Source organism: Centruroides vittatus, unplaced genomic scaffold (assembly GCF_030686945.1).
Source record: "Centruroides vittatus isolate TY-2023 unplaced genomic scaffold, ASM3068694v2 contig_941, whole genome shotgun sequence".
Classification (NCBI taxonomy): domain Eukaryota; kingdom Metazoa; phylum Arthropoda; class Arachnida; order Scorpiones; family Buthidae; genus Centruroides; species Centruroides vittatus.
In genome coordinates, this window is record NW_027122625.1 from 2,494,563 (window position 1) to 2,516,186 (window position 21,624).

Here is a 21,624-nt window from a genome sequence, read left to right on the forward strand (position 1 = left end):
CATAAACGAAGCGACACTTTTTAAATATTAATTAAAAAAAAATGGCCCTAGCCAACTCGATTGAAAATTTTCCGGGGTATGTTTGGATAAAGGCGCACAAGGAAATAAATTTCCTCAATAAACTAATGCTCATTTTACGAGGAAATACTCAAGTATTCGACAAGAATGACGTGCTATCCATTTAAACAGTTAAGTCATTCATTTGCGTAGTGTTTCTGGAAAGGCGACACTATTAGTAATAATGAACAGACAAGGGAAAAGGACAAAAAAAGAAAAAATTAACGCAATTTTTGAGGTGTGTCATTTCAAATATTAGTTTGACAAAGTTGAAGTTATGTTGTAGGCATTCTAGTCACGTGTTTGGATGATATACATGTTGTTACACTTTTCCTACCCAGAAGACGAACGTGCTAGTTAATCGCGTGATTGAATGCGGAACAAGCCGGAAAAGTGAGATTAAGACACAGGCAGAGGATATAACATGCAAACCAGCAGCGTATTACGGTGTGAAACTAGTGTTCTGTGTGTTGTTTGTATTATTTTTATTACTAGTTTTTCGTATTGTTTTGTAACGTGTTGAAATTAACCAGTAGAATAAGCCAAATTTAAGAAACATATAAAGGGAACTTATACGAGGGCTATTTTTTAAATAAGGTCCGTTTGTGAATGAAAGTGAGAATAATGCGCAATCACGGCGGTATGCATGCGCTTCTGCTCCGAGCAAGCTTGGCGCGCGTTTTGACGCCATTTGCAGCCATATCGTCTGTCTGTATGCTGAGCTGTAGAAGTTTAAAATGTTTAAGAAAATTGAGTCTCCCGCCGACTGTGAGATACGATCTGTTATTCGATTCTTGAATGCAAGAAACTTGGCAGCAGCGGAAATTCACCGTCAGATTTGTGAAGTTTACGGTGATAATGCTATGAGTGACAGTAAAGTTCGAAAATGGGTAAGAATGTTCAAGGATGGGCGAGTTAATGTGCATGATGAGCCACGCCCTGGCCGACCTTCTCTGATTTCTGAAGATTTGATTCGTGATGTGGATAACAAAATTCGAGAGGACCGACGATTCACGATTTCAACGTTATCAATTGAATTTCCACAGATTTCAAGATCAGTTTTGTATACCATTGTTTCGGAGAAACTGAATTATCGAAAATTGTTTTCTCGGTGCGTTCCAAGACTGCTTTCTGACGATCACAAAACAAAAAGATTAAACAGTGCTTTATCGTTTTGACTCGATACGATCATCCACACAGTCCAGACCTTGCACCCAGTGATTTTCACTTGTTTCGATACTTAAAGGAGTTCCTTGGTGGTCAACATTTCAACGACGAAGAAGAAGTGAAAACTGCAGTCGTGGATTGGGCTTCTTGACAGGCGGCAGATTTCTTTGAAGTCCGAATTCAAAAAATTGTTGAGCGGTATGACAAATGTTTAAACAAAATGGAAATTATGTAGAAAAGTAGATAAAAGTATGTAGAATATGGAAAAAAATATATTTTAATGATATTTACAGTATTTTTCTTCTTATTAAAAAACGGACCTTATTTAAAAAATAGTCTTCGTATTTTCGGGTCGCGAATCGCACGCCGAGTGCAGTTGGAGGATTTGTTCTGCTATCGATGTCGTCAGAGCAGTGGCGTAGCGTGGATGTCAGCTGCCCGGGGCGGAAGAAAATTTCGCCGCCCCTTTAAAATTTCGCCTCCTTTAAATAAAATACGGGGAATCCTTACAAGTCAGTACAGACGGTGTTATCAGTCGCTACAATGAGCAAGATTTCATTATTATACATTCATTTAAAGAAAGGGGATTCCCTAGTTTTGTCACAGAATAAGTAATGAAAAATTCCGTGCTCATTTCAATCGGTGCGAATCGTAGGTGCGACAAAAATATGAAATGAAATAGTTCAAATTTTTACAAGATATTATTATTATTTATTGTGAAAAAATGCCGTCCCCTAAAAGTGCCGCTCCCACTACGCTACGCCACTGCGTAAGAGGAACGTAGGCCTATATTGGCATGACAATGATAAGCATGACGTTCGTAATTAAAATTTTAAGGCCATCGTCATTGACACTACAATAATTTGTTACAATGCTAAGAAAATGATAGATCTAGAGCTGTGGTTGCCAAACTGTGGTCCGCTGGCCCTTTTGATCCTGGAGATACTTTTGGAGGATTCGAAAGTCCATTTTCTAAAAACGATTTTACTCGTTACTAACATTTACAATTTATTATAAAACCCACCCTATCCTCAAAATTAAGCTTTTTGTTATTTTACAGTAAACATATATAAAAAAAGGGTTAATGTTACCTTAGGTGCCAAGATGGCGGCTTGTCTCTGATTCCAGCAAGGAAACAATGGGGACGCACGTTCTAACCTAACCTATTCTAATATGTTAGGTTGACGGCCGGATGGCCGAGCGGTAAAGGTGGCAGCCTACCGCTCTGGGGGACCCGGGATCGAATCCGAACGGCTCGAATAATCCCCAGGAATTTTTCGGGGGGTGGTCCGTTCGGATATGTCGGGCCCCGTCCCTCACCACCCGGTCGCCCCATTGTGGGCCTGGCCGAACCCATAATGGGCCTACTAATAGAGGCCCTCTTAGTGCCCACAGGGCGGAAAGAGTTAAAAAAAAAAAAAAAAAAAAAAAAAAAAATATGTTAGGTTAGGTTAGAACGTGCGTCCTACTGGAACCTCTGGTTCCTTGCTGGAATCAGAGACGAGCCGCCATCTTGGCACCTAAGGTAACATTAACCAAAAATAACTTCAATATTTATTCCGTATACAAAGTTACATTATTCTCACAATCGTGCCTTCTGCCACAACAATTCACTAATTCGATTTTATTGCCTGCTACTTAAATAATAAGTCCAATAGGACAAAGAAAAGAGGGCGAACAGAGCCGGGAACACAATTCTGGACGCTCTGTCGTAACAATTGACATCCTTTGCGTTCATAAATCCTTGTGTTTTGTCTCTCAAGTACGACAGCCACGTCTTCACCACTTTCTTAGACACTAGTTTATCGTCCGTTTGCGCACTAGATGGCCGAATTTTGATGATCTTCGCCTAGAAAATATAAAAACGGACAAGATATATGAAATTTCATGTTAAATAGTTTTTTTTACGAAATATTGTGAAATACCTTCATTTTTTTCTTGGAGGATTCGTATCCTAAAGCGTATTCCACTAAAGAAAAGAATACCATAAGTATACAAACTATAAACCATACATCCAAAGCCTTCAGATAGTCCGCGGGGGGGACGAAACTTCTGGACTGAACTAAATGCGTCACTAGGGTAAGGATTGAAGTGACTCCTAGTGTGATACGAGCGGGAGCTGCGTCGATATCGATCCAGAATGAGAGCCAGGAAAGCACCACCACCAACGTACTGGGAATATAAATGTTCATCATGTTACCGGTCAGGCGCCGGATAAACGTAAAATTGGCAATTAACAGCGTGAAATTACCTATAAAAGATATTGAAAAATAGCTGTTAGTTAGGCCATATTGAATTTCGTTACAGCCCCAATAATAATTAAGTCTAGTCTAGTTCATCGGAGTAATTCGGATTTACATACCAAATGAATTTTACAACATCGCGCCATTAAGAGTGCTTTAGGTTCGAATTCCAAATTTTCCGATTGGAATTTGTAACCCGTCTACGTAACAGGTCAATAGGCTGTACTTAAATTACGTAACACGGATATGGGTGGATTTGCAGGAAATCGTTACGATGCGTTACAGGGGGTGGAGGATGTTTATAAAAACTGTACGTAATGCCGGCCAACAGTGTTGCGTAGCGAACCGTACTGTTTACGTCACAGTTTTGTATTTTGCACGTGTAATTAAAGTAATGTAATGTTTAGTTTCCCCGTGCTGTGTACAATTAAGGAATATACAGTATATATATATAGTAGAGCATCGATTATCCGACTCAATTAGAGACTGGAGTTGGTCTGGTCGGATAACCGAAAAGTATGAAAAAATACATTATTAGTATAGTGTATTAGGCCTGGTTTAAATACTAGCCTCTCTTTCATGGTCGAGCCAGTGCTGCCAGCTAAAACACGCAAAAATTTAACAAAAATAATATTAAAGTAGCCAAGACAGCTAAATATTGTAGCACCACATCACTAGCTGACATTTGAATTTGCCGACTAGAACGCGGTCGGTTAACCGATGTGACGGTTGATCGGGGGTCGGATAATCGATGCTCTACTGTATATATATGTTAGGCTCAAAGACCGAAATCGCTTATTGAGCGAAAAAAACGACCACAAAGCGAAATTTGTGTCGTGGCTCTCATGATATTTGACCACTACGCGTTGTGGTGTTTTTTTTTTACTCTTTCTGCCCTGTGGGCACTAAGAGGGCCTCTTTTAGTAGGCCCATTATGGGTTCGGCCAGGCCCACAATGGGGCGACCGGGTGGTGAGGGACGGGGGCCGACATATCCGAACGGACCACCCCCCGAAAAATTCCTGGGGATTATTCGACCCGTTCGGATTCGATCCCGGGTCCCCTAGAGCGGTAGGCTGCCACCTTTACCGCTCGGCCATCCGGCCGTCGCGTTGTGGTGATTAAGAAAAGCCATAACGCATTCTGAACGTTAGCTAATGCAACCACGATACAGGATCATACGACGCACAGTGGTTTGTAACTTTAAAATATGGATTCTAGGCTGAAAATCTTTTTATTTACAATTTTTAATGCCGAACAATATTAGTTCTACAAGTTTTCCTAGAAATTTAATTTTCATACTTAAAAAATTTCAAATAAATAAAATATATGGAGAAAAATACACATTTGTTTCTTTTGTTTTGCTAAAAAGTGCTAAAGGTCTAATTACATATACTTGTAGGCAGTGCCGTCTTTAGGGGAGGGCCTACGGGGCCCAGGGCCCCGAGGTCGTAGGGGCCCCTGAATCCGAAAGTAATAAAGTTACAAAGAAAACAAATAGGTTACTTGAAATGAAGAAACCATTAATAATACGATTGAAATTACTCCTCCAACACGTAGTTTTTTTTTTTAACTCTTTTCGCCCTGTGGGCACTAAGAGGGCCTCTTTTAGTATGCCCATTATGGGTTCGGCCAGGCCCACAATGGGGCGACCGGGTGGTGAGGGACGGGGCCCGACATATCCGAACGGACCACCCCCCGAAAAATTCCTGGGGATTATTCGACCCGTTCGGATTCGATCCCGGGTTCCCCAGAGCGGTAGGCTGCCACCTTGACCGCTCGGCCATCCGGCCGTCTCTCCAACACGTAGTGTGAAGTGTTGAGTACAGGGTGAAAAATCTCACTGGCTAAAAAAAAAAAAAAAGGTGTCAACAGATTTTCTGGGATATGTTAAAAGGGTGATAGCACGATATCCGTAACCGGCCTCGCCCGTGCTAGCTACACCAGCGACCCCTAGGTCTGTAATCTAGTATTGATTCTGTTTCTTCATGGGGGGCCCCCAACATTCTTCTGGCCCAGGGCCCCTTACGTTCTAAAGACGGCACTGCTTGTAGGTACAGTACTTGATAAACTATACAAGATAAAATAAAAATCAGCTGCTAAAGTTAAAAACCACTGCGACGGATTTATTATGGTTAAAAGCCACCACACGTTCTGGATAACTAATAACGAGGAGATGATAAGAAAATAAAACTTTCTTTTTCATTATGATTTATTTATCTTTAATCCTCTTATATACGCAGGTAACAAAATTATTCACCATATACAGAAATTTAACTCGGTTACTTTACAACAACATTTAATTATTCATGCATTTTATGTTCTTTGAGCGACATTTGCATTTTTATCAATACGGTATCTTTTACAGTGACACATTATAAACCCTCGCTTACTTCCAGATGTTAATATGGATGCTGGGCAAAGTGTTAATAAAGTTGAGGGTGCGTTCTGAATGTTAATATAGTTACTGTAGAAATTGTAAATTCATTACGAGCATAGTCGATCGAGAAGACTTTCCTTGTTTCATAACTGATAGAAACCTGATGGATTAATGCTCGTAACAACAGCTAAAACATTTCTGGGAGATGCACGTCCACTATCAAAATTAGACACCCTAACTAAAACAATCGAACCAATTTCAACTGCAGAAAATTACCCTAAATTGTGAAAACTCTCCGAACTCGGTCTCAAGCTCGAATAAAAAAAAATAATAAAATGAACGATTCTATGACGCAGATCTCTGTACTATCATTGTGAAATAATAATCAGAACAATTCTTAATTCACTTTTTTTGAAAATTTTAATAGCTAAAATGTCTTAGGATTTTTAGGCTTTATCAGAGGTCTTAATTTACATCTGATGTGGAGAGTGCCAATGGCTCAATGGCATGAAGGTTGAGAAAAGCGAAATCCTACTCGGGTGTAATATACAGTAATACATCGGTTTTCGTTGACTTCGGTTATGGTCGGTTTCGGATTTTGCCGATTGTTTTCGGACGGATTATCGACGAAAACCAAAGTATCACTGTAGAGATGATTTCTTTAGCTTCTGTTGTCCTATCCTAAAACCCTCCAGTTATAGGGAAAAACAGAATGGTTTCAGGCTAAAACTTTTTCCAGTAAAACTTGTGGAGCGATGAGTAACAGCATCAGAACACAGGGTAACAGCATCAGAACACAGGGTTTACCCTAGATTTACCCTAAATATAAGACTACCCGAAACATTAATCTGAGAAGTTGAAATTACTCTAAAAAAAGGCAATTCCCTAAAAATGGTAGCACTGGTCAAGAATAAACACAATACAAACTCCTCAATGTTTGCAATGCACCCGTTGATAAGTTACAACCTATCCTTCGTATCGTGGTTGCCTTACCTAACGTTCAGAATGCGTTATGGCTTCTTAATCACCACAACGCGTAGTGGTCAAATATCATGAAAGCCACGACACAAATTTCGCTTTGTGGTCGTTTTGAATTAGCCACAACGCGTTGTGGTCGTTTTTTTCGCTCAATGAGCGATTTCGGTCTTTGAGCCTAACATATATAACATATATAAATATATGGTATACTACATAAAATTATGTAGTATAAGGTATACAGGCAGTCCTCTACTTACGAACAAAGCCGACAGATGGCGGGTTAACATGAGCGTGAGAGGCTCTTAGTTGAGTTTGGACTGTAGTCGTGTGTCAATCGTGTGGGGTGTCATTTGTTTACTATTAAAGTGCAGTTGGTTATTTTTTATGTACAGTCAAGTTTATTTTTGAAGTTTTACGTTAAAAACATTTATAGTACATACATATGTACTGTACATTTGTAGTTGTTTTAAATGAGTAATTCAACCTTATTGAAGTAGCCTAAACATTACATAATTGTAAAAACAACGTTGTATTTGAGATTTTGCGCCAAACATCGTCTTTTCGAGTTACGAACTTTTCGACTTGCGAACGACCGCTACGAACGGATTAAGTTCGTAAGTAGAGGACTTACTGTACTACATAAAAGGTGTACTGTACATACATATATATATATATATATGTACAGTACACCTTTTATGTAGTAAGTATCCATAGTTCATAAGGAAAACAAAACTGAATGTTATGTAAATACAGTATAGAATTTAACCGATTAGAATATAAAAAAAATATTTTATAACGCCTTTTCTGTTATTGGAAAAGGCTTAGTAATAAACGACTTACCGCTAACCCATCTTTCCATTAATTTTTCCGGTGTGACTTCTACAATTTCAAATTTCAACAGATTCATATTTCGTAGATGAATACTTCTTCCGTAATTTCGATAAGGACTATCTTCCTCTCCCATCCATTTCAGTATGGCTTCTCGATCCGTATTCGCCACTTTGTTATTAAAGAAAATCATTTAAAATATTTTCTAGACAAGGTTATAAGCATTTAAATTTAAATGACCTTACTAAATGATATTGCAAAGGAACAATGCTGAACGTCCATAGGAAAATTGTGCAGATTCATCATACAATTGACAATAAAATTGATTCTGAAAAGAAAATAAAAACAACTTGAGATTAAATTTATTATATACACGCAAATAATAATTTAAATATTTTACGGAGTGGGTGGAAAGTAACTAGGCATTGAGAAATCGCTATCATTCCTATATTTCTAATGCAAAGATGGTGAAAATTATTTGACATGTAATATATTAATGAAAATACGGATGCATACTTTAAAATTGAAGGTAGGTACCGGTGCCAGGCACCAACGACACGTTTTCTTCAGATCGTGATGTAAATGGACGGCCACTTTGTGCGTCAACAACTCAACTTGTGTTCATTTTAGCGTCCAATGACATTCGCGATTGTTTCCGGGTGGATTGTGGCATGATTTTCTTTACCGTACGCCACCATATTTGCACCTCAGCCATTGATTTCCACACCTCATAACGTGCAGCAAAATGCACTCGTTCTTGAACAGCCAAGCGTCAGCCATCTTTTTTTGCCATGAGCTTGTAGACACACTTGATAAATGATCACACCCCTAACTGCATGAATAAAATTGCATTGATTGTACTGTACATCCGCGCGCACAAATTTTATTATGATTGCCGTATTATTATAAAAAGTATTTCCTTAATGCCTAGTTACTTTTTCCATCCACGCGCTATATTTTACTTGATTTTAAAATATTGCTTTAGTCAATAAATCTAAGAATATCGAAATCTGTTATCGCGTTAGTATATTCGTTCATTTGAAATCTGAAAAATTAACAATTAGCAATGTTTGTTGTTCGCTTTCTATGAAAACAGCCCTACTATAGAAGATTTTTTTGGAAGTTGTTCAATTTTAAGTGAATGGCCGTCGAAATTCGATTTATTTATTTTAGGCCACGTTTTAAGGAATTGTTGGAATGTTTTCAATGTTTATTGGGGAAAACAGAAGTTAAAATGACAAATTCGGTATTTGTAAAATATTTAAATACCAAACGAATAGCGGATTCTCTATTGAGCTATAAGATTACAATTACCAGATTCGGTAGATTAATCGGTTGGCGCATCGGAAGAAAAGCCGACAACGGCCACACCTTCCAACATAAACCCACGAACAAGAACAAGATTAATCGGTTAATCTACCGACTCCGCAATTACTAACTAAGTAGGCAGAAGACAGAGCCGCTAGGCCGCCCTCTCTTGTTAAATATAGTAATTATAAGTAAATCATTCTACGTTTTATAATAAACGAAAACGCCACGTAATTAAAATGGAAGTTTAAATAATAATAATTTTAAATATTAAAAATTAAAGCCGTTTACACTTGTAGTTATAACATACGCAGTCGAGGCATGTGCAAACTGCATGTTTGCACACGGGATTCCAGTAAATGCGGGAAATTGGGAGTTTTCGAGGCTTTTTTCATCTGTGTAACACCCAAATGTAGGTCCAAAGAGGGCCCTCCCGGAAGGCATTCCCCTTCGACAGATCGACCACATGTCCCATTGCCGTATACAACAAACATTGTATTTTGCAACAAACATACATGGCATTTTACACTTGAAAAAACCCTAATAAACTATGCGAGTTTTGTGTTTATGATTTAGAAATTCCTATTCAATTATATGAAATTTTTATTCCACATTATGGGCACATTATTTTTCTCGTGTCCGTATGCTATGACTAAAAATGTGAATGCCTTTAAGTGATTTAAAATATATTGTAGTCGATTGATTTTCCTAACCCCAAATGAATAATTTGTGTATATAAAAATCCAGAAACATACCATACCTGGCAACATTATACAACGATTGATCGGGTAGAATTTTCAAAACCGTGTGTCCGTATCCAATATTAAATCTTTCTGCTTGTTTGCTGTTAGGAAAAGATAAGTAAGGTTTCCAAATTTTATCTGTTTCGTTTTCAGGAAAGAGCACTGGATATTTCGCCACATATCTCCCTAAATTTAATCTCGGATCTTTCCAAACCGTGATCAGAAATAGAAGAATACGAAAATCCTAAGAAAAGAATAGCGTGTTAGCAACTGCAGCTTAAAAACAAGCCGCAAAATATACAGGGTCCTCTTGTAAGTTTGGAACCATAGGAACCATTTAGATCTTTGTTTGTTCTTGTACGGATAAAACGTGGCGCCGTGTAAAATGGAATGAATTGGAGTTATTTTGTGGTGTGGACCCGCAGCCGGCGGGTCCATAAAAAAGGAATTGGCGTAAAGTTGGCGAGGGATATAATATACCGTGTCCAGATTCACGCCGACTGCGGGTCCTCATCATGAAAACAACTCGAATTCGTTTAATTTTACTCAGTGCCACGCTTTACCCGTAAGTTCTATGGCTCTAGCACCCTGTACATTATTAATGATTTTGGATTTACTTAATATTATATAAAGTCAAAATATAGAAATAGTTTGCTGATAAAAATTTTTATTGTAATTATTTTGAAACGTTCTGTGGAAAAGTGGAAGTCCATTTTTTGAGTCCCTCAGAAAACTAACAGTATTTATATTGGTGATAAAATTTCGTAAAGTCTAAAAGTAGTCCATTTTCTTCTCTGGACTAGTCTTAATCGATCTTCGCGTGTGTTGTGCTCATTGCTTAATCGATCTTCACTTACCATGCTAATTTCGTTGATATTATCGATACCTATCACTTGGCAAGATGTGTATACGGAGACGGGAGAATCTGTAACGAATAAAATAAAAACATTATTTAATCTTTTTATTAAAAGTTAAGGCCTGTCAATGCTCTAACAAAGATTGTAGGAAAATTAATATGATTTTACTATCAATATATTAGGCCCGTATTATATTTAGTTACAGTGTATACTTGTGTTTGTGTTGCAGATCAGTAAAAGTATAGCCCATTTGAACCTTATATTACTGGTTAAAATGAAACTAATGTTTGTGTATTAATATACAACATAAAATTTTAAATGTTAAAATAGTTTTTTTACTAAGTTCACTACTAAATATGTGAATCACAAAAAAACTCTTCTAATATGCAATTAAATCTCTAAGCATATTTAATAAAATCAGCAACGAGTTGCTCAACTTTCCCGACATTTTAAATTTTAGTGGCGCCATCTGTTATCATATTTTATTTTAAAAACTTTTATATTTTTAACTATTGATATAAAATGGCAAAAAGCTTAATTTTGAGGATAGGGATGGGTTTTATAAAAAATTGTGAATGCTAGTAACGAGTAAGTCCGATCCTATTGGAGATACACACGACCACTTTATCTCCTCACCTCGTGGACCTTTAACCACCAAACTTTAATAGCATCAATCTCCCTAATTAATAAACCTCACTGCAAAATTTCATAAAATCTATGTTCACGAAATTAAACGAACTCGCGCTTACAAGTACTAAGCTGATAAGGCTGAGGTATCAGAAATTATTTACATTATGGTACTACATGCGTGCAAGGACAATTCCGCTGCCAATACAAACATACTCAGACGAAAGCATTACGGTTTTTATATAGATTTTTTGTTTGTTCTTAGTCAACAAACGTTAGAGCACGTTCTCAAACGTGTGCTGTATACAGTGACGTAGCGTGGGTCGGGGCCGCCCGGGGCGGAAGAAAATTTCGCCGCCCCCTTATTTAGGTATCTCAATTTAAAAGACTAAAATATACAGTAATTCTAAAGAACTTTTCAGCAAGAACAATCATCATTATTGTATATTGTACAGGTTCAAATTTTTACAAGATATTATTATTATTTATTGTGAAATTTTGCCGCCCCCACTACGCTACGCCACTGGCTGTATATTTCCACTTAAGTCACTTTGGGTCCTAAAATCAATTGAAACAGACTATACAATTTTTAATAAACCCATTCGCGTAATTACTTTCCATTCACGATAGTTCAAAAGATTTTTGGGTTCGGGACATTGAAACGTCGAGAAATGCAAAAGAATTTGGGGGGTTTTTTCTGTATGCACGGATGTTAGTACATGTATGGAGGGGCACGAGTTTGTTCACCCACTTTGAAGCTTAATAACACCTGGGCCTTTTGTCGAAAATTTCTAAAATTTTGTAGGGAGGTTTGTGCATAAGAAGCATTGTTCCTGTTAAATTTTGGTGGTTAAAGGTCGACGGGTGGTGTCGGACTTAACGATGATTTTACTTATTATTATTTTTTTTTTAAACTCGGGAATCAACGAAAGTTCTGCCGTAGTATTAAGCGATTGATTCAATAAAGCATTAGTTTCATTTTTAAATGGTAATTTCATGTGAAAATAAAAATGCTAATGATTCTGTAACGGTCCAACCAACAAACATTATATTGTGATATAAAGAAAAAACACAAATCTCAGTATTTGATATTAAAATCGATGGTAACAATAGGTTTCCACTGTTCCACTGTTCTAAACAGTGGCGTGCCGTCATTGGAAGCGATGGAAGCGCCGATTCCACCTTCCAATGACTTTCCCTTGAATTTTATAAAATATAAATGTTCATATTTTAACGTACTTTGAATTAATTAAAATTAATATTTTATTATAACTGCATTATGTATCTTTTACAAATTTCTATACTACATGTGAAAAAAAACGATAAGATTGCTATTGTATATTCGAATAATTCGGTGGCGGAAGGAATGTCGAAACCGGGTCAGTCTCCAATCAGCCAGATTATATAGGCATTAGCACATGCGGTTTACAGAGCACCAACCTAACCCGGTTTAGCTGGTAGAAGCGACACACGCATAAAGAATCTAATTTTATATCCCGGACCGGTTGTGGGCTGTTAGCCGTCTGCCTGCTAGATATTCGGCCGCCCTCGCCCGATTATGTGAGTTATGAGTAGACTAGATCAACGGCGGGCAACCCCGGCCCGCGGGCCAGCTACGGCTCGCGAAAAGTTTCTATCCGGCCCGCGAGATCTTTAATAGATTATTAAATTGGAATAGTTATTTTTCCAATTCTTTGTAATTTTCGAAAACGATAAGAGAAATAAATGTAGTATAAACTTTTTATTTATTTATTTCATATTTGCAGACTAAAAAAATTACGAGTCACAAAAAGGCGTCAATTAACTACTACGGCCCGCGGAAAAACGTAAAATTTATTCTGGCCCGTGTTATAAAAAAGGTTGCCCACCCTAGACTAGATTTATAACTTAACCCAACCGATAGGAGTTTACTGGCATGTTTTTATGATAGTTCTGTATAGTTGACGGGAGTTTTAAAAAATCCATTAAAATATTTGATATATTTATTCCGCTCTCCCATCTTATATTACTTACGGGTTTCAATGTTAAACCGGTGATATTACGATTATAGTATGTCCCATCTGTAAGGGAATGCAGAAAAAACGTGTACAATTCTTGTATAATGTTAAAAAATTAACTGTTACTTTGGCATCATTATTTACAACCAAATTTAATGAATGAGACGTACAATGGTACAAAAAAAGCTCTAGAATTTATTTTCCTTAAATGTACGATCTAAGTATCGGTTGTCATAAAAATTTCTTTCCACTTTTTTCCCAAGACTACAGATATTCGAGTACAAAGTAACTGGTTTCGAGTTATTTCTACTAAGAAGTAGTTAAATAATTAAGAGATTAGGGAATGGTGACATAAGTAAAACCCAGCTGACTTAAACAAAAGCTTAACCGAAGCAATTACTAGCTCAGTACAGTGGGGAACTGATTTCCGTGTACACCTGGTACTAAAACGGATTGCAGTAGTTAGAAAACAAATGACTATTAAGTTCAACATATTTACATCTATGGTGAGAAACGTTTAAAATTTACAACGGCCCTGTCGCGTCCTTTGAGATATACTAGTGATGCGACAAAAGAGGCATTTGACATTGACCGGTATCGGCACCCTCGGGATTTGTCATGCATGCATTCACTGTACACCTACCAAAATCGTCTCTGTTTCCATTCGTGAGCCACTCGCAGGGAGCAATTTTAACTCAGTGGATTGTTTAAATATTTAAAAATAAACAATATTTTATGTTATTTTTATATACGTTTCTTCGCAAAAGTATATTCATACAATTGAATATTTTGTACCAGGTATGTATAATTGTATATCCATCACAAATTTTATTTTACTAAGTAAGTTTTAATAATTTTATTTTTAATTTTAGCCCTTATATCATGGCTAGCGATTTAAACTGTAATTGTGATATTGAAAATTTACTTAAAAAAAGTTTTGGCTCAAGACAATATAATGAAAAAGAAGCCATTATTAAAAGAGAAAGACCAACGCCTAAATTAAATATAAGTACTTCGACAAAAAAATTTGTTCGACATTTTCACGATAAAATTTATCAAGACGTAAAATGGCTTTGTGGATGCATAAAAATGCAAAAATTGTTTTGTTGGCCTTGCCTATTATTTTCAAATGAAATTAGTGTGTGAATAAGAATGGCTTTGACGATTTAAATAATTTGAGTAAAGCTAGAAAAAGACACGAAAATCGTAAATGTCACATCGATTCTTTCGTAAAATTGAAGCAATTTGGAAATCAAAATAGAATAGAATTTAACATTAGTAAACAATATAACAAGATAGTTACGGCTAATAGATATATTGTATCTAAATTAATAGATATTACATGCTTTTTAGCAAAGCAAGAATTGGCATTTAGAGGGCATAGGGAATGTATTGAATCTAATAACAGAGGTAATTATATTGAACTCGTTTCTTTATTAAGTACGTCAGATAATCAATTAAAAATGCATTTAGAGAAGTCTACAGTTTTTACTGGCTTATCGAACAAAATTCAAAATGAGCTCGTTAATTCGTTAGGAAACGTTTTATTGCAAGAAATTGAAATTGAAAACGCAAAATTTGTTGCTATAATTGTAGATGAAACAACGGACATTAGCCACAGAGCCCAGATGTCGACTGTATTTCGTTACGTGAAAGAAAACGGTAACGTCGAAGAAAGATTTGTGGGCTTTACTGATGTGAGTGAGAACAGAGACGCAAATTCGTTATTCACTCACATTAAGAGTTACTTAGACGAATTTCAATGCACTAAAAAATTAGTGGCACAAACATACGACGGTGCTGCCGTAACGGCCGGACAACATAATGGTGTCCGAGCTAAAATTAAAGAAATATCCAAACATGCTATTTTCGTACACTGTTATGCTCACAGATTGAACCTAGTTTTCTCTCAATCTGTTGGATATATAAAAGAATGTAAAATATTTTTTCAAACTATGACAGGATTTTCTTCATTTTTTTCTAAATCTTCTAAAAGATCTCACGCCTTAGACCTAGAAGTCAATAAGCGTTTTCCTTCAGCCACACCTATTAGATGGAATTACAATAGCAGGATTGTAAACTGCGTTATGGAGTATAAAGAAGAATTAAAACTTTTGTTGTTGAATATGGTTGAAAGTCCAGAACAATGGGATTCTGATACTACAATTGCCGCAAGAGGATTATACCATTATTTAATAGATTTTGATTTTCACTTTTTATTACTAGTTTTTCATCAAATATTTGCACATTCAGATATCCTTTTTGATATATTACAAAAAAAAAATTTTAATATAGCATATTGTATTACTAGAATAAATCACTTTATTGATTTTTTACGACAGAAAAGAAATGATTTTGATTTGATTTGGGACGCTTTGAAAAAAGATGAAACTTTTTTAGAAATTCAACCAAAAAGAGGAATGAGACATACTGATATTGAGTCTAAAAAGGATTTATATAGACGTCTGTTTTATGAAATAATGGATACATTGATACAAAATTGTATTGACAGATTTGCCTACATAAAATCTCTAGAATTTTTATCACTTTTAGATTTTAATAATTTTAAATATTATGAAAAACAATTTCCCGAAGAGAGTTTTAATGCTTTACGTAAATTTTATGGAGAATTTTTTAATTTATGTAAATTACGTAGTGAATTGCAATATTTATATTCGTGTCCGGACTATATTGGCAAGTCACTCTTAGACATAAAAAATATTATAATTAATGATGACCTAAACAAAGACGTACTAATAGAATTACAGTCAAACCTGTTTTTATGCGCTCTTTTTATGTGCGATTTTTATTTGTGCGATTTTTTTAATGCGAATTTTTAATTTGTGCGGTATAGTTGGCGACTAGTCTCGTGCGATTCGTCATGTCTCACGTTGACTTATTATAGCTAAATAAACTTATTATAGCATAAATGCACTTATTATAGTAATATTATTGCATGAATATGCGAAAAATGAAATAATTTACTTTTTAAGTCAACAAAACACCACCTGGACAAAAATATGTAAAACAGACGATAGACCAGACGATGCAGTCAAGTGCTGACATCTGTTGTCAATAAATTCTATTTCGTACGGTTTTGAGTTATTTTCTATGTGAGACTTTTTTTATGCGGTCCCTGTTGACCGCATAAAAAAATTATTTTTTTAATTGTGTTGCGAAAACTATTATTTACAGCCATTCGTGAAGTTTCGTGAGATTTTTTTTAATGCGTTTTTTTAATGCGGTCCCTATCCCCCGCATAAAAACAGGTTTGACTGTATATGGTTTAATATCATTAATTTTTACAATACCATCTACCAGTGCGTCTGTTGAGCGTAGTTTTTCAACAATGAAGCGAATTCATACATTCGCCAGGAACACTCAGTCGGAGGAAAGATTGTCGTCACTAGCGTTGCTTTCTATAGAAAAAGAACTTTTAAATACGTTGATGGAATCAACGACGAGTGACTTTTATGATAAAGTAATTAACGACTTTGCGGGAAAACATCGCCGAATAGAGTTAATTTATAGAAAATAAAAAAAAGAAACAAGTTTTTCTATAATTGTATTATGTATGTATTATTTGTATTTTAGAATTAAAGTACATAAATTGTTTATTTTTGTCATTCCCTACGAATGGACCCTAGACCATCACTGACGCGCAATTAACTGATTGCCCCTGAAAGTCGGCTTCTTACAGAAACACAGCTTCCCTATCATCAAATGTCACGGCACGCCACTGGTTCTAAACGGCAAATAGTTCTAAAAGCGTTCGTTGATTTTGTTTTAATTCGTGTTAGACACTTAAGCAACTCGTTGCTAGATTTATTAACTTTCTCGGCGCTATTTGTTACGAATTATTATAAAAGCGCAAAACACTCAATTTTGAGGATAGGCGTGGGTTTTATAAAAGAATAAAAAATGTAAATGCTAATCGAGTAAAATCGTCATTAAGTCCGACCTTACTGGAGACATGACACACTAGCCTTTTTATCTCCTCCACCTCCTCGACCTTTAACCCCCAAAATTTAATAGCATCAATCCTTCTAATACACAAACCTCCCTGCAAAATTTCAGAAATTTTCGACAAAAAGCACGAGAGCTTCAAAGAGGGTGAACATAATCATGTCACCACCTACAAACGCACAAACATCCATACATGCAAAAAGCTCGGGGGTTTTTCTGTATTTCTCGACATTTCAAGGTCCGAGTCCAAAAATATAAAAATCTAGGTGGTCATTTTTGGCTTTTCCCTCTGTTATAGTAATAGTAATAATAATAATAATACTGCATATTTCTCATTCTCAAATTTCCTAAAAATGTGCAGAAAAAACCGCGACACATTTTATGAAAGGTCCTGTTAGGCCGCGACTCCACTAGCCGTAAAAGGGCCGTAAAACCCCTCACCGTAAAAGCTTTTACGCCTGAGAAGGTCGTAAAACCAACGTAAAAGCGAGTTGAGCAGTGTTCAACTCGCTTTTACGTTGGTTTTACGACCTGCTCAGGCGTAAAATATCATGGTCACATCATTAAAAGCTTTTACGGTGAGGGGTTTTACGGCCCTTTTACGGCTAGTGGAGTCGCGGCCTTACTATAGAAATTACGGTAAAGGCGAAGTGTGAGTCGATTCGCCACAAATACACTTACATTGTATGATAAAGTTTTTTTTTTTATATATATCACGAAATTTTGGAGGTCCTCTATATTCCGAGACTGTACCAAACGGTGCTGCTTTGGGACAGATTTAGGAGGTGGCAGGCCACAGTGTGTACCCTTTCTGGGAGTCTCCCTAATAAAGCCGGGTACTTCCGGCTGTAAAAGATCTTTATAAGGCATATTTTTTCCTTTCTGCACCCTTCGAAAGATTTTTGGATCCACTATTGATCCTGCTTAGTGCTGTCTAAATCTAATAATAATTGGATGCAAATGTTCCGTGCAATCTTGCAACATGAAAGGATTTTGGATCATTATCTTGCAGAAAAATATTATTTGCTAACCTTGACCGAATAAGAATCGATTCGGATCATGTTTTACTATTGTAAAATCGCTTAAAATTTTTATTTTCAACTATTTTCTTTCGAATTGTAAAATGTAATTCTATGAAAATCTAGTTTATTGTCGTCGTTTATAGTTTAAATAACTACTATCGTTTACACTGTAAATAATATATTATTCCCTGAATAATTGTAACATATTGATTCGAATGATTTAAATCTGTGGCTGCTGGCTATAAATACAAATCCGTCACGAAAGCCATTGTATTTTAAACGTTGGCTTTCGTGATGGATTAGTATTTTATAAAATTTCGTAAATAATTAACTCACGTATGAAATTCATTTTGCAATTCTTGTTAACGATGATTTGAAAAACAAACAGATATATTTTTATACGCGCCTGACGCTATCGAAAATATGTATCACGTAAATTTCGATAACGTCACACGATCCTCGTAAATTGTCTTGGATTTTATTATTATTGACTAATAATAGAACTTAGGCCCTATATTTTAATTAATAGAGTATACCTAAATTAATAGGGGCATACCTCACTAATACGGCGGGTTAGTTTCAGACCACCACAATAAATCGAATGATGGGTTTTTGTTTTCGTTTGCCATGCGTATAAAATTCTGAAAACCTATTTTACGCCAGCATTTAACAAAGCTAGTTCTAAAAAACGATGCAAAAGTAAAAATAATAAATAAAATAATACATAAAGCCCCATAAGAGCGCCGAAAATGAATGCACAGCGAAACCCCTCCAAAGCGACCATCCTTCGTAACGACCACTTTCGCTGGGAACCATTGATTGTCGCGAGGTAGGGATGAAATGCGAAGCGCGTTAAAGCGAGGTACTCCTGTATTTCATGGCGATGTAGTGAAATACAGAGACACCTCGCTTTTATTCCAAGCAGTTATATCTTATAATATCTGTTAATGGCAAAATGTACTGTAATGCATATTGCTCCGAGTTCCAGTTTAGCTGCAGAATTTAAAATTAGTTTAAATCCCGCTTCAAATGGATGTTCGTGGATGTCTCCTTTGTTTTCAAGTTATCCAAACGGCGCTTGGCCGGAGTATTGTTTGGAACGCCTCAAACGAAACCCTCGCTAGCTAATGTGCCAATCTTAACACTAGGTTAGAGTACATTCGTATTATGTTATATCCACGACACCTAAAATATTTCTGTATAAATAAAGAAACTTACTGTTAACAATTGGCGCGAAATGCGAGTTATAATCTTCCGGGACAATTCTGTAGTCCATTTTGATGACAGCATAAATAGTCAATAAAGTAGACGAATACTCGTCTGTTGGAAAGTAATCAATTTGTTTGGTGAGTTTTCATTGCGCATAAATCGCTTGTTTTAAAACACACGTGGCAGAGATAGTGATCGATATTTGCCAAAATAGAAGCAGTTAATGCATCGAATTTAGTCTATTGTTTGATCTGCTTGTAAATCGCAATATCGCGATTTATATACTGTATTTGCAAATGATCTGGTAGATTAATTCTTTTTAGAAAAGCTCTTGTAGTTATTATTCTGTTATATTGGTGATAACACGGCATTTCTCCGTGATATTTATAAAAATAATTTATTCTTTTCAATTCAATGTATATTAATCTAAATTTCTGTGCTGTTATTTTTAGTATTAAGTACAATTTCTCTATTGATTTACTTAAATCTCTGTTAAAACCTTTCTTCAAAGTTAGGATTTGCTTTGAAAAAATAGTTTGTTACTGTAAACAATGGCAAGAAATACGAGTTTACCTATTTTTAGTAACACGTAATTTTTTCTCTGGAATTCATCAAATATTTCTCTCTTCAATTCGTTCATGATCAATAGACTCCCGGACTTGCCCACAAAATACATAAAGATTTGAATACAACAAATTAATTTGATTTATTTTAACTATTATAGTAGTTGTTTACTATAACTTGTAATATTATAGAAAGAGCCTCTAATGAAGTTTTATCCTAGAGCTAAGCCATACGTGTAGTGTCAAAGTGTCAAATTTAATCGTTAATATCTCCAACACCAATGAACCAATTTGAAAGAAAAAATTTAAAATATTTAGTGTTTGCGACGAGGACTACGAAAGCTTTCAATTTTGAATAAATTCATTCACAACTACTGGAAAGTTTTGGATGAAGCAATGTCGTCGTGATAATAAATCGGAAAAATAAGCGTCATCACAGAAAACGGCTTCGAGCTTTAAGCCTGGACTCCACATTACCGTAATCCGCGACGTAATCGTAAAACTGAAAGCCAAACTGACGAAACTTCCGGTTTTGGAACGTTCTGTTGGACAGAAACAAGACTGAAAGCAGAGTTAAAAATTATTTAACTTTTCCGTTTTCGTTCCGCGTTTCTGTCGTGCTGCAACCAATAACAACGCAAGGATTTGTGACGCGTAGTCACGTGAATTTGTCACGTGTAGTTTGAAATAGTCATAATGGCGGAAAGTTTAGCTAAGAGAATGAGAAAGCAAGTAGATTTGGAATTATTTATTGAAGAAGTCAGAAAGTACAGGTGTTTATACGACAAGAAATGTAGAGAGTTTAAAGATATAGGGTTGAAACACACGATATGGACGGCGATTGGCGTGAAATTTGGATTGAATGGTAAGAAAGTTTGATATACTGCATTGAACTCGTAAAGTGCAATCGTTTAATTATAAAATGTTTTAAATAGGAAGTGAAGCAGAACAAAAGTGGAAGGTGCAGAGGGATCGTTATAACAGGGAGAGAAAAAAAGTTCGAGAGAGTTTAGCCAGTGGTAGTGGGACAAGAGACATATATAAAACCACGTGGCATTTATATGATCTCATGGATAGCGTCCTAAGAGATTGTATTAGTGAATGTGCAAGGTAAGTTTATTAATGTCACAGTTTCATTAATTGATGATACGTAGATATTTAGTAGTCTATCTAGAGACGATTTTATCGGAATATTAAATCAAATATCTATACTATTCACTACTCTACACATACTATTCAACACATGATAAATATAATAGTTAAATTGCATATTTACTCGAAGTAAAATTCTTGATCCCGAAACCTCAAGTCTCTAACGAGGGAAGAATTAAATCCATATTTCTCTCTGTCGCGGGATATTTTCCTCATCCAGAAACGATGATTTCGGCGAGGTTTCGAATGCATCAACAATTTCAATGTTAACAAATGAAGAGAAAGCATGGCAAAATCGGTAGCGTCGTCCATGTTTGTAACTTTACGACAATTGCCGAACTAATCAACAGATTGCGCATTTCCACGTAAAGTTCATTTCGGTGCTAGGGGAGTCGAGTTAAAACGAAAACATAACTGAAACGAAAACTCTGTATGTTTCAGTTCTGTTTCTGAGTTTCTGTTTTCAGGTAATGTGGAGTCCAGGCTTTACTTTGTGCCTCAAAGTCGTTGCACCTACATTAATTTGGC

At 35.9% G+C, this 21,624-nt stretch overlaps 1 protein-coding gene and 1 long non-coding RNA gene across 3 annotated transcripts in view; one reads left to right on the forward strand and one right to left on the reverse strand.

The window, feature by feature from the left end:
* LOC136984992 (uncharacterized) overlaps positions 1-21,624 on the forward strand; it is a 278,551-nt gene that overhangs the window by 30,836 nt on the left and 226,091 nt on the right. The gene's annotated exons all lie outside the window — the stretch shown is intronic.
* On the reverse strand, positions 2,825-9,937 carry LOC136984989 (glycine receptor subunit alpha-4-like). 2 transcript variants are annotated; one of them, XM_067282150.1, is made up of 5 exons: positions 9,721-9,937; positions 7,898-7,980; positions 7,665-7,823; positions 3,150-3,475; positions 2,825-3,073 (listed from the first exon to the last, which is right to left on the reverse strand). In XM_067282150.1, the coding sequence occupies exons 2-5, from the start codon at positions 7,956-7,958 to the stop codon at positions 2,849-2,851; spliced, it is 771 nt and encodes a 256-aa protein (XP_067138251.1). In that variant the 5' UTR covers positions 7,959-7,980; positions 9,721-9,937; the 3' UTR covers positions 2,825-2,848. The 2 variants fall into 2 exon arrangements, with proteins under 2 accessions (XP_067138251.1, XP_067138253.1); XM_067282152.1 differs by lacking the exon at positions 9,721-9,937 and adding an exon at positions 8,755-8,769.